At 32.4% G+C, this 12,685-nt stretch overlaps 1 protein-coding gene across 1 annotated transcript in view; it reads left to right on the forward strand.

Moving 5' to 3' along the window:
- Positions 1-12,685, forward strand: part of LRRIQ1 (leucine rich repeats and IQ motif containing 1) — a 173,725-nt gene that overhangs the window by 35,430 nt on the left and 125,610 nt on the right. The window contains exons 10-11 of the mRNA XM_067698708.1: positions 10,525-10,718; positions 11,239-11,366. Coding sequence (XP_067554809.1) covers positions 10,525-10,718; positions 11,239-11,366 — 322 coding nt within the window. The remainder of the gene's footprint in view (positions 1-10,524; positions 10,719-11,238; positions 11,367-12,685) is intronic.

Genomic DNA, 12,685 nt, shown 5'->3' on the forward strand with positions numbered 1-12,685 from the left:
CCCACTCCACAAAAAAGGAACGAAGGATCAGAGTAGTTAAGTAACTTGCTTATAGTCATATAGCTAGTTTTCGAATAGGCATGTGTTACTGAAATTCAGGACTGCCTGCCTCAGAGCCTATTCATTATTGATTATGCAGTACTGCCTGTTGATTAAGTGGAACACTTGTCATGTTAGCAGAGTCCTGGAGAAAGACTTATATACATGACTCCCGTGGTGTTTGTAGATTGTAGATCTTCATTCCCATAGCTTTTTTTAATTTATTTTTTTGATTTAAATATTTTTGAGGCCATGATATTTGGTGCACACAAATTTATAACTGTTATATGTTTCTGTTAAATTGACCAATTTTATCATTTTTAAATGTCCCTTTTCAACTGTATTAAGTTTTCTGCCTTAGCCTTCTGTATCTGACATAATCAAACCAGCTTTTTTTTGACTCAGGACCTTTCTAACACTCTTAAAAATTATTGCGGACCTCCTTCAGACAGTTTTCATTTATGTGGGTTATATCTATCAATATTTACTGCATTAGGAAAAAACAGAAAATTTTTGTATTCATTCAGAGTTTAAGACAATAAAGCCTTTGCATTCATAACAGTTTTAGAATAGTAACTGTATTTTTTTTTTTTTTTTTTTTTTTTTTGCGGTACGCTGGCCTCTCACTGTTGTGGTCTCTCTGGTTGCGGAGCACAGGCTCCAGACGCGCAGGCTCAGCGGCCATGGCTCATGGGCCTAGCCGCTCCACGGCATGTGGGATCTTCCCGGACCGGGGCAAGAACCCGTGTCCCCTGCATCGGCAGGCAGACTCTCAACCACTGCGCCACCAGGGAAGCCCAATAACTGTATTTTTTAAACAAAAAGATACAGTGAGAAAAGGGTCATTGTTACACATATTTGCAAATCTCTTTAATGTCAAGCTTAACACAAGACAGCTGGATTTCCGTATTTCCTTCTGCGTTAAATTTACTACGATATCACACCTCATGTAGTTCTCTGGATAACTCCACCCTACACTCTTGAACAAATGGGAGTGGAAAAGGCAAATAACCTCTTAGAATTATTATGAAAGTAGTTTTGACTCCATGGAACCTTTAAAGGTATCTCAGGATGGGGACACTGGCCCACACTTTGAGAATTACTGTTTTAATGTTTACATAATACATCTTTTTCTGTCCTTTTACTTACAATATTTCTACAAGTTCTATTTTTGGAATTTTTGTAATGTAACATAAAAAATTGTTGTTTTTGTTCTTGTTTTATCGAGGCTGCCTGACAAATTCAAGCTTTGATTTGTAACCTTTAGTCCCTAGTAATTAAGTGTAATCAATAACATTCAATTATTGATATATTTGAGTTTAAAATTACTCTCTTACTATTTGATTCTATTTGTTCTTGTTCTTTTTTTTTTTTTTTCTCTTGCCTTCTTTTGCTTTGGTTGAGATTTTAAATTATTCCATTTTTCTTTTCTATCATATTACCATTTTTATATTATTTTACTATCCTTTTGGTTTACTATAGATATTACATCATGCCTTCTTTATTTACCAAATCTAAGTTTATTTAGCACTTTCCTCTCTTTTTTCTTTTTCTTTTTTAACATCTTTATTGGAGTATAATTGCTTTACAATGTTGTGTTTCTGCTGCACAACAAAGTGAATCAGCTATATGTATATATATATATATCCCTATATCCCCTCCCACTTGTGTCTCCCTCCTACGCTTCTTATCCCACCCCTCTAGGTGGTCACAAAGCACTGAGCTGATCTCCCTGTGCTATGCAGCTGCTTCCCACTAGCTAGCTATTTTACATTTGATAGTGTATATATATCAGTGCTACTCTCTCACTTCATCCCAGCTTACCCTTCCCCCTCCCCGTGTCCTCAAGTCCATTCTCCTGCGTCTTTATTCCCGTCCTGCCCCTAGGTTCATCAGAACCATTTTTTTTTTTTAGATTCCATGCATATGTGTTAGCATATGGTATTTGTTTTTCTATTTCTGACTGACTTCACCCTGTATGACAGACTCTAGGTCCATCCACCTCACTACAAACAACTCAATTTTGTTTCTTTTTATGGCTGAGTAATATTCCATTGTATATATGTGCCACATCTTCTTTATCCATTCATCTGTCGATGGACACTTAGGTTGCCTCCATGTCCTGGCTATTGTAAATAGAGCTGCAATGAACATTTTGGTACATGACTCTTTTTGAATTATGGTTTTCTCAGGGTATATGCCCAGTAGTGGGATTGCTGGGTCATATGGTAGTTCTATTTTTAGTTTTTTAAGGAACCTCCATACTGTTCTCCATAGTGGCTGTATCAGTTTACATTCCCACCAACAGTAGCACTTTCCTCTCTTTTCCAAGGCAATTCTAGGGTCTTAGAAAACCTAAACTTTATTTACTCCCTCCCAACTTAATGTGCTCTTTTTGTTGAGTATTTTAACTCTGCATGTGTATATATGTATCTATATGTGTGTTTCAAATGCCTTAAGACATTATTATTTTATAAAGTCAATATCATTTGGATTGATCCATTTTTTAAACCTTTCCATTGAACTTTATTCTACCTTTCATCTGTGATATTCCTTTCACCTGAAGAATATGCATATACACACACATATCTCTGTTTATGTATTTTGATATATATACTTACCATTTGGCATGCATTTTCTGCATTGTGAATGGATTTTATTTTATTATAGCTTTCCTTGCCTAGGGTGATGTGTAACAACCTAATGGTTGATCCTTGGAAGAAAATTTCTTTTTCCCCTTTTAAGATTTTTTTTTTCTTTTGCCATTGTTTTCATTAGTTTACTCTGATGTTTCTACTGTGGTTACCTTAGTATTCACCCTGCTTGAATTCATTGTGCCTCTTAAATCAGTGGCTTGGCATCTTTATTCAGTGTTGAAAAATTCTGAGCTACGTACTTACTTATAGATCTAGATCCAGATATATATTCCCACTATATTCTATAATCCCCTTATGCTTTTATAATTCTCTTACATTTCTTTTGCATCTCTATGTGTCATTTTGGATGTTTTCTTGTGACTCAAATTATGGTTCACTAATTCTCCCTTCAGCTGTGTCTAATATAATGTCCAATCCATTCATGAAAGTCTTGTTTGTAGTTGTAGATTTTCAAGTTTAGAACTTTTATTTGCTTCTTTTATTTAGCATTCAATTCACATTTTTATAGTATCTAATATGTAAGTTTCCAGTTTTAATTTTTTAATACGTTCAACAAAGTTTTGTTAGTTTCTGTGTCTGGTAACTTCATTATCTAGATACCCTGTGGATAGTTTCTATTATCTGTTCTCTTGATTTTTGTTCACATGATGTTATTTCCTTGCTTAGTTTTTTGTCATTTTACAGTCAGAAAATACTAAGGAAAACAAAACTATAGAATCAGTTTGAGGCTATGATGTTATTTTCCTCCAGAGGTCTTTATTGTTTAAAACTACAAGCATTAGTGATCTCTGTGCAGCTAAATCCATGTTTTGTTATTGATATTATTTAAAGCTTGGCTTCAGTACCTTGGGAGCTACTCCATATTTGGATTAATGTGTAGTACATGGAGGTCCAACCAAAAGTAAGTAGAGATTTGTTAGCCCTCTTTTGCTGAGGAGAGCTCTGGAGCCCAAGTTTTGACCCCCTGATGTTGCAAGCTTTCCTTTCTCAGAATTAATAGATACCCTGAATAATGTGTTCACCTCATTTCTTCTGGAACTTAATCCTCTTATTCTATAATACCATTTTAGTTCTTAAATGCCTTCAGCAGCTATGTTTATATTTGTTTTCTCATTACCTAGTCCATTGTTACTGTAAACAGAAAGCCTTTGCTACATTTTCTATTTTCGCCTTCTCTTGTCTTCTTTTGACTTATTTGGTATTTTTCCCCTCATTTCCTCTTTTGTCTCAATCTTTTGATAGTTATATACTTTATTTAGTGGTCACCATAGAAATTATAAAATATACTCAATTTATCTCAAGTTAATTGATATCTTTACCTCAAATTTCCTGACTTATATGTGTTTGTTTTTCAGGATTTTAAATGTTTTTTGTTTTTGTTTTTGTTTTTGCGGTACACGGCCCTCTCACTGTTGTGGCCTCTCCCGTTGCAGAGCACAGGCTCCGGACGCGCAGGCTCAGCAGCCATGGCTCACGGGACTAGCCACTCCGCGGCATGTGGGATCTTCCCAGACCGGGGCACGAACCCACGTCCCCCGCATCGGCAGGCGGACTCTTAACCACTGCGCCACCAGGGAAGCCCTTAAATGTATTTTTATTTAACTCTTCAAGCTATACATTATGGTTATTTTATACGGTCAAAGTTTGATCATATTTGCCCATATTTATTGCTTTTATGCCTGTTGCTCTTTTTTTCGTTTAAGATCTTGGATCTCTTTCCTTCTTCCTGATATAGATCCTTTAAAATTTCCTCTAGTAAAATAACTAGTTTGTGGAAGATAATTTTTCTGTAAATGTGCTTACTTAGCATTCATTGTTAAATCATAATTTAACTGGGTGTATTTTTCTAAATTGAAGTTTATTTTCTTTCAGTAATTCATAAATATCATTCCGTTACTTTTTTACTTTCACTGTTGCTTTAAGAAGTCAGCTGTGTTAAATTTCGGAAACTTTGAGGGTATTTTCTATGTCTTTTCAAGTATTTTTTTTCTTGTTATTCCTGTTATGAATTTTTATTCTGATGTGTCTAGGCATGGATTTCTTTTTAATTCATCCTCTTAGGGTCTGATGCAATTATTGAATATGTGATTTTCACTTTTAAATTTTATCTGTTAGCCATTATCTCTTCAAAAAGTTTTTTTCTTCCTCAGTTTGTTGAAACGCTACATATGTGTTAGATTTTCTGACTCTTGCCTCCATATTTCCTATATTCTATCTTTCTGTCTTTTTTTGCTGCCTCTAGTTACTTTCTATATACCTAAATTCCAGTGACAAATTCTGACTTGCTGTTAATCCTAGTCATTGAGTTTTTTAATTTGAATTAATTCTGATTTTCACGTGGGTCTGGTTTTGCTGGGATTTGTTATTTCTGCTAATTCTTACTTATGGCATCTTATTTCTTTGTGTTTTTCATGTGATTTTTTTTTTTTGTCACCTGTTTATTTCCCTTGGAATTTAAGCTTTGTGATTATTCCTAGTTATGACATTAAAGTTTGTTCTTTAGAGATTTTTCAGATGCTGAAGGACACAAACAATCTAGAATCATTTGTGCTACATTTTTGGTGGAAGTTTTCTGATCACCATGAGAATGAATTTGAGTCGTAAACCTATGGGAGAGTCAGCTTGTATTTATTATTTTAAAGGAGGATTTTTTTCCCCTCTTACTGAGATTTGCGATAGGTAGTTTAATTTCCTGTCTTCAGTTGGGTATAGCTGATTGGGGTCCAGGTTTACTTGGAATTGCCTGTCATACTTGCCTCCTATTGGTGAATTTTAAGTTTTGTTTCCTCAAACTGTGAGGCTATAGAAATTGATCATCATATTCACCAGATTTAACAAGTTTTCTCGCACTGAAAACTGGCTTTACTGTTCTGCTTGCTTCTATTTGCCTACCATATCTATTTTGATTTTGGACTGAGAATTCTTTGCTTTCTTAACAGCTCATTTGGAAACATTTAAAAAATGTAATTACTGTTTTTAGTTATTTTCAGGAGTAAAGATCACAGTATCTGAGCAGAAATTTCTGGAAATGGAATTTTGGTTTTTTTCCTAAGTAACTTTTAATCTAATCTACACAATTAATATATGCTTATTGTCTATAAATTATGATGTGAAATGATAAAATAATAAGCCATATTTCCACCATCCAGATATAGCCAGTATTGGTGAGTTTTCCAGATTGTTTTCCAACCATTTTAAAAATCACTACTGTAATATTGTTTTGTAATTAACTGTATTCACTTAATAAATTGTGAATAATTATACATGTCATAATTTAAAAAAATATTCTAGGTGAATTTTTCAAGTAAATGATACTTGAGCAGAGATTCTGTCTATATCCTTTTTCTATTTCTATGAGGACACAACACAGTCTTAGGACTTGTAGAACAAGTTATGAGTTTTATATTACAAGTAAAGCTATTTTTGCAAAAAACAGATTTTCATATTTCTTGTAGAAATGTGGAAACTATAAATGCTTTACATGTGTTAACAGAGAAGATACTTCATGCCTCTTATTTCAGGAAATTAGAAAAAATTGTCACATATAACTATTAAGAAAATAAAACTCTAATAAGCATAGCTAACACCTGAATAGAAATTCAAAACTCTTTGAGGAATAACAAATATAAAATGGTAAACAAAATGTCCTCCTTTATGAAGGAGGCATATTTATGAAAAAATGTGATCAAAATAAGAAATCACTTGAATGAACATGATCTGTAACAATTCAGACAATGATGCCTACTTTTTCTATATAAATAAATGTACTTAGGGTACAGTTTAGTTAAAGAAGGTTTAGATAATTAGTTAAGTAAAGTTTAATTAAACATAAGACAAAGCTTAATAATACCTGTGATTATTAGAGTATATATAAAGAGATGTGCTCTAGGCATATATTTTATATTCTAATAGTAAAGTAACAGTTAACTTTTTAGTACTTCTTTTGAGATGATGCAGTCAAAACTTTATCACTACTGAAATAGAATATCAACTTGAATTTTTTAAAAGTACAGTGATTTATAAAGTAATCAATTGTTGAAATATATTAAGGTATTATAGAATAATCTTACGGTGATCAAAAATCATACACACATGAATTACTCGTTGGTAACATTCATTTTCAGCAAATTTTCCTACAGTTTACTAAGATGGGACATATTTAAAAGCTCATGAAAACATTGCTAAGCAATAGAGCAGGAAATTATATGAAAATGTTTTGATTTCAAAGTTTTAGACTTCCTCATGCTGCAAATGATAAGATTATCTCATTTACAATTCCATCTCCCCCTAATAATTTTGTCAGTTATAATATTTTTGTTCAGTGATTTATAAAAAGATGTGCTTTAATTAATCTATTTTAGGCAATACTAACTCCTCTATAAGAAAATAGAATAAATTAGGATATTTACACTCTTTCCAATCTTCTTTTCCCTTCACAATTTTTGTTTTTCACATCAGGATTTATGACATCAAGTCAGTATTTATGACTCTATCTTATCTTCTCTAGCAGCATTAGATCTGTATGAAAATGGGTCAATACCAGTCTTTTTTATGACAAACTGCTTCTTTCATCTTCTGCTTGTCTGGATTACATAGTTCATTAACTCTTTTTGCATCTTATTTTTCAAAGAAGGACTAGTGGATGCTATATTCCCTGAATTCTTTCACATTCAAGAGTATCTGTCAGTTGCCTTCATACTTGAATGAAAATATAGCTGTGCATTCTATTTTTAGGTCACATTTTCACTTGGTATTTCATGGACATTGCTTTGTTGCATTTTGATATTGTGTGTTGCTGTGGTTAAACTAGAGGCTAACTTGATTTTACTCCCCCAAAACTGGTTTCTGCCCAGATACCTGAATAACATTTTCTTTGTCCTTGATTAATAAATTTAGCAAGACGTCTTATTGTCAATAAACCCACATAAGTTTTTTTCGTGAAATATAATATCCTTTTCAAACTATAGATTGTTATTTCTTCATTTACGAAAATTTTTGTTTTTTATATATTCGCAAACTTTTTTGGCTTGGTTCTATTTTCAATCATGGATGATCCATATTTTGATTGACTTTATCTGTTATGTCTATTTTTATTTAATTAATGTAATCTTGCTGCTTTATCTTCTGCTTCTCCACATTTTGTTCTCAGTGTGATTATCTCTTCTTGTGAGCAACTCAATCTTTAGCTCTCTGTCCTGTACAACATTTTTTCTAAGTTATTTATTAGTTCTGTCATGGTGTTATTTTGGTCCATTTGTTTACCTACATCTGTTATTTTAGTATCTTTGAATTCTTGTTACATTAAATTTCTGTAAATGTTCTTCCCTAGCCCAAAACATTTTCAAACATATTTTCTTCTTTCTCATGTTTTCTTCAGAATAGGATCATTACTATATTAGTTATATACTTTGGTGAAGCAGAGTACCCCCAAATTTAGCAATTTAAAACCACAGACATTTATTACCTCCTATTTTCTGTGGATCAGGTATCTGGAATTGCCTTAGTTGGTGGTTCTGGCTCAGGGTCTCTCTTGAGGTTGCAATGAAGCTATCAAACAGGACTGCCATCAATATCAAGGCTCAGTGAGGCTGAAAGATCCACTTTCCATCTCACTTTTCCCTTTAAACCTTTGATCTTAAAATCTAAGAGGTATGCCCCCCTGTCTATGTACAGTGTTCCCACACTTTGGCTATCTAACAAACCCTTCTGATGGATGACAGCATCAGGTTTTCTCATTTTTCTTCAGTTCAATAACCATTTGGTGATGGTGGTGGTCAGGAATAAATACAGAATAACAGTTCTATTCAGTACTTGCTCTGATTTTTTTCAAATATATTGTTTTAAAAAATATTATACAAGAAGTGCATTCTCATTTAAAAATTTTAAAAATAGAGAAGTATACAATGTAAGCAGTGAAATTTTCTCTCTCTGCTTACCCTGTTCTCTTTCTTATTTTGCAGTAGTAACCACTGTTCACAGTTGCTTACAAATCAATCCAGACCTTGTTCTATGCAATACAATTAATAGATGTGTAGATTGAAAGTCAGGTATATTCAATAGCTAAAAGCCTATGTATGCAACTTAGGTTTTACATACAGTAGTACATCATGGGCATACTTCTGTGTCAGACTACTTCATATTGAAGATTATACATACATATTCATTTGATAGATACTCCATAATTTATTTAACTATTCGCTACTGATAGACATTTAACTTTTCTCCATTTCTTTGTTTAAATAGTATGGCAAGGAATTGCTCTATATATTACTTCATAGTTGTGTGTATGTGTGTGTGTTAGTATATAATGGATTCCTAGAAGTAGAAATGCTCAGTCAAAGATTCCTTAGTATCTGAGGCTTGAAATCATGATAATTTCACTAGATTGGAATCTCTGATGGGTTGTTGAATAGGTAAGTGTAACTTCTCTGTATATTGATTGGGATTCATGGTGTCTTAATATCTGAAGTTAGCTGATAAGCTTTATTTAATTCCTCCTAGCCTAACATGTCACACACTGATAGTTGTTTCTTACATATGTAGGCAGCCCTAAGGTGGAAATACGTGTGGCATGTTCGAGGGAACAGCCAGGAGGTCAGCATGTTAGAATGAACCAAGAGAAGGGGACAGTAGCAGAGGATGAGTTCAGAGATAGGGTTTCCATTTTAAGGACTTTGGAGGATCTTCTCTCCATTGTCAAATATCTAAAAATTAGTCTACACTCACTGTCTTCACTTCCACTGCGCTGTGGCTTTCATCCTGTTTACTCTGTGGATGCCTCTAGCAAAAGTCTTCGGCTCCTTCACTACTTGTCAGGCAGTGGCCTCTTCATACTCCTTTGCCCACTCTGGCTCACACAGTTGACGATATATAATTTAGTGTAAATAAAAATGCCTTTGATAATTGTAAAGTGTACCTTTACTAATCACTCCCATCATCACAGAATCTCATCTGCCTTTTCCTCTCCCAATTGTTCTGCTTTATGTGCTATTTCCTTTTATTTTTAGCTTTTGTGCCAAATCCTTTACCTTTCTTCAGCATGTAACCTAATATTACACAGGGTAGTAACTACAGAGAACATATGTAGTCCAATATTCAATCTAATAAAATTTTCTAGATTTTTAATATCTTCCATGAAATTTTTACAGACTTCCTCAGCATCTCTTTCCAGTGCTAACTATGATGACTTATTTAAACAACCTTCTCAGTTTTTTTTTTTTATGGCCACTGAGCTATAGTCTAAGGCTCCTCTGATTGTTTTTAGATTGGAATCACATTGATTTTAAGTTTATCTGGGTAAAAAGGAGGCCACTTGTGAAAATCTTATAATACCAGAAGAATATACTAATATTTTATTGGTTTTAATACAGTTGTACCTACTTCATTTGTGAACCTAAGGTAGATATTTCAATGGTAGAAAAATAGCATTCTGCAATTACATTCTGTAATTACATTCTGCAACAATCTTAACCAAGCATTGAAAATTCAAAGACCCTGGAATTGAATTGAAAACTGTTATTTTTTCAATGATTCCTCCCTCTCCCTTGTTCCATTGTCAATTGAAAATAAAACATTCAATGCCCAATGTATGACTTCTAGTATTTTGTTCAATTTGATATATAATTAAGTCATTCAAAAATACATCTCTTAGGCACAAGTTTAAATAATAATACATTTTACACTTACACATTTTTCACCAGGAAATTGGGCTAAGTCTTGTAATTAGGAATATTGGAAATAAAAAGATGCAGTTATTTAGAAAAAAATTGAAACTCTAGAGTCTGGAAGAATGTATGATAAAGTGATCATGGAAATTTTTTTCTTCCAGGTGGCTTAGAATCGTTGAAAAATCTTCAGCAACTAATTGTGGACCATAATCAGTTAATTAGTACAAAAGGTCTTTGTGATACGCCTACCATTATATACCTGGATTGCTCACATAATCATCTTACTGAAGTTGAGGGCATTGAAAACTGTGGATTGCTCCAAATACTGAAGTTACAGGGAAATTATCTAAGTGAGGTAATTGCTTTGAATTAATTGATTTCTGTGATTAACACAGCATTTTTCTTTTGCTAGAAATATCACTCATACATTTTAAAAGCAGTTTTAACTTTTATCCTTTTTACTTATCAGCTGTATTTGATTTCCAGTTTAAACTATTATATACTTTTCACTATTTAAAAAATGTTCAACATAATTACAATATCTTATAAGAAATCTAAGTTAACATTAGTTTTTTATAATACTAAAATAATAAATCATAACTTTTCAGTTATGATTCAGTGTGTAAGTGGGACCAAGTTTATCTGAAATTCTAATTAAAATTTGTCACAAAGTATTAAAAAAATGCTAGCTATGAAAATCATTATTGGAAATTTTATTCATACTAAAATTCTCATAATATTATACTTTGATTTATGATATGCTGTTTACCAGAATATGTCTGTTGTTAGTTTTGGTAGGTTTTATTGTTTTAAATTTGGCTAAATGACAAAAATATTTTGCTTAATATAAGCTAATAACCCAAATTTAAATATAGCTTCCATCCTTAGAGAATCATGTTCTTCTAAGAGAATTGCACTTGGATGATAACAGCATTTCAAGTGTGGAAACGTTTTCTTCATATTGGCTGCCTTTACTACAAATCCTGAGTATCTCTCAAAACAGGTAAAAATATAATTTGCTTAATTAAGCTTAAATGCAGTGTATGATTAACATAAATGTGTGATCTTCATAATAAGTAGAAAAGCTGTTAGGTTTTTCCAGTAATTCAAGGAATGTACATTACAATAAATTGGACATAAATTATAAATATAACTTCATAGAATTAAAAAAATTAAAGTGTATTGACATATCCTCAAATTTTAGTAGAATTTTAATTGTCACTTATCTTACTCATTTTGTTTCTTCTCAAAAATGTACTATGGAAATCTCTCAGGGCAGGTTTGTTTATATTTGTAAAGATATAGTTCTTGGAAAATACAGGAGGTAGTTAATTTAATTCAGAAGGATGTCTCATTCTCTCAAATGGTACTTATTAAGTCCTGGAAGAAAGATTTTTAATCTGCTCTCAACTTGCATGTCTTTTTGTAACTGTTAAGATTGATTTAAATTTGATTTCCCTAAGGATATAAAGTAACACTTAAAAAAAAATACCTTAACATTAAGTTGAGATGGGTACCTGCCACAGAAGATCCATTTAAAACCACCAAACATCTGGATCTTTGCAGAGAATAACTGTCTAAAACCAAAACAGGAGCACAATATGTGTATGTCTCCCTCTGCTTAATATTTCATTGAGACCTATTCACCCTAATATGATTAATTTGTTCATCAAAGGCACAAGGAGTAGGGGAAGGGAGCTATCTTTAACAAGAAGTTGCTTCTGTGAGTTGTACAGTTCTTGCAAAACAAGTGAACAAGACAGCTCAATGTTAACAAATATGTACCTGTCCCCTCCCAAACATAGTTTTCTCTCAATCTCTGTCACAATAGTGCTCACTCTTTGAGCATATATGTCCTAAGTGATTTAACTTCCACCTATTAAACTATTCTACCATTTGACAGATCAAAAACTGAATCTGTATTTTAAAATTCCCTCAAATTATTTTAATCACATCTAAAATATGAAAGTTGATTTGTCTTTAAAAGGATATTTACCCCGAACAGCACTGTCAGATAATACTATTTAAGTAATTTGGGCCATCACAAACTTACTGGATCTTTTCACAGTATTTTTTAGGTAAGAAATACAATTTCAATAGAAATACTCAGCTATGCTTTGGACATATGAAGTAAATCACTCAGTAATTGACATATCTAGTATATTTTATAGAACTAGATCTCAAGCCACATTGATAAGCATAATAATTTTTAAAGAATTTAGAAAATATTTAAATCAAGAACATCTTTTGAGAAATAATGCCTTTATTTCTTTGGACAATTTATGTCATCAAAGAAATATTCTGCTTTTAAAAATTAAAATT

The sequence above is a fragment of the Pseudorca crassidens genome, chromosome 11, assembly GCF_039906515.1.
Source record: "Pseudorca crassidens isolate mPseCra1 chromosome 11, mPseCra1.hap1, whole genome shotgun sequence".
Taxonomy (NCBI): Eukaryota; Metazoa; Chordata; class Mammalia; order Artiodactyla; family Delphinidae; genus Pseudorca; species Pseudorca crassidens.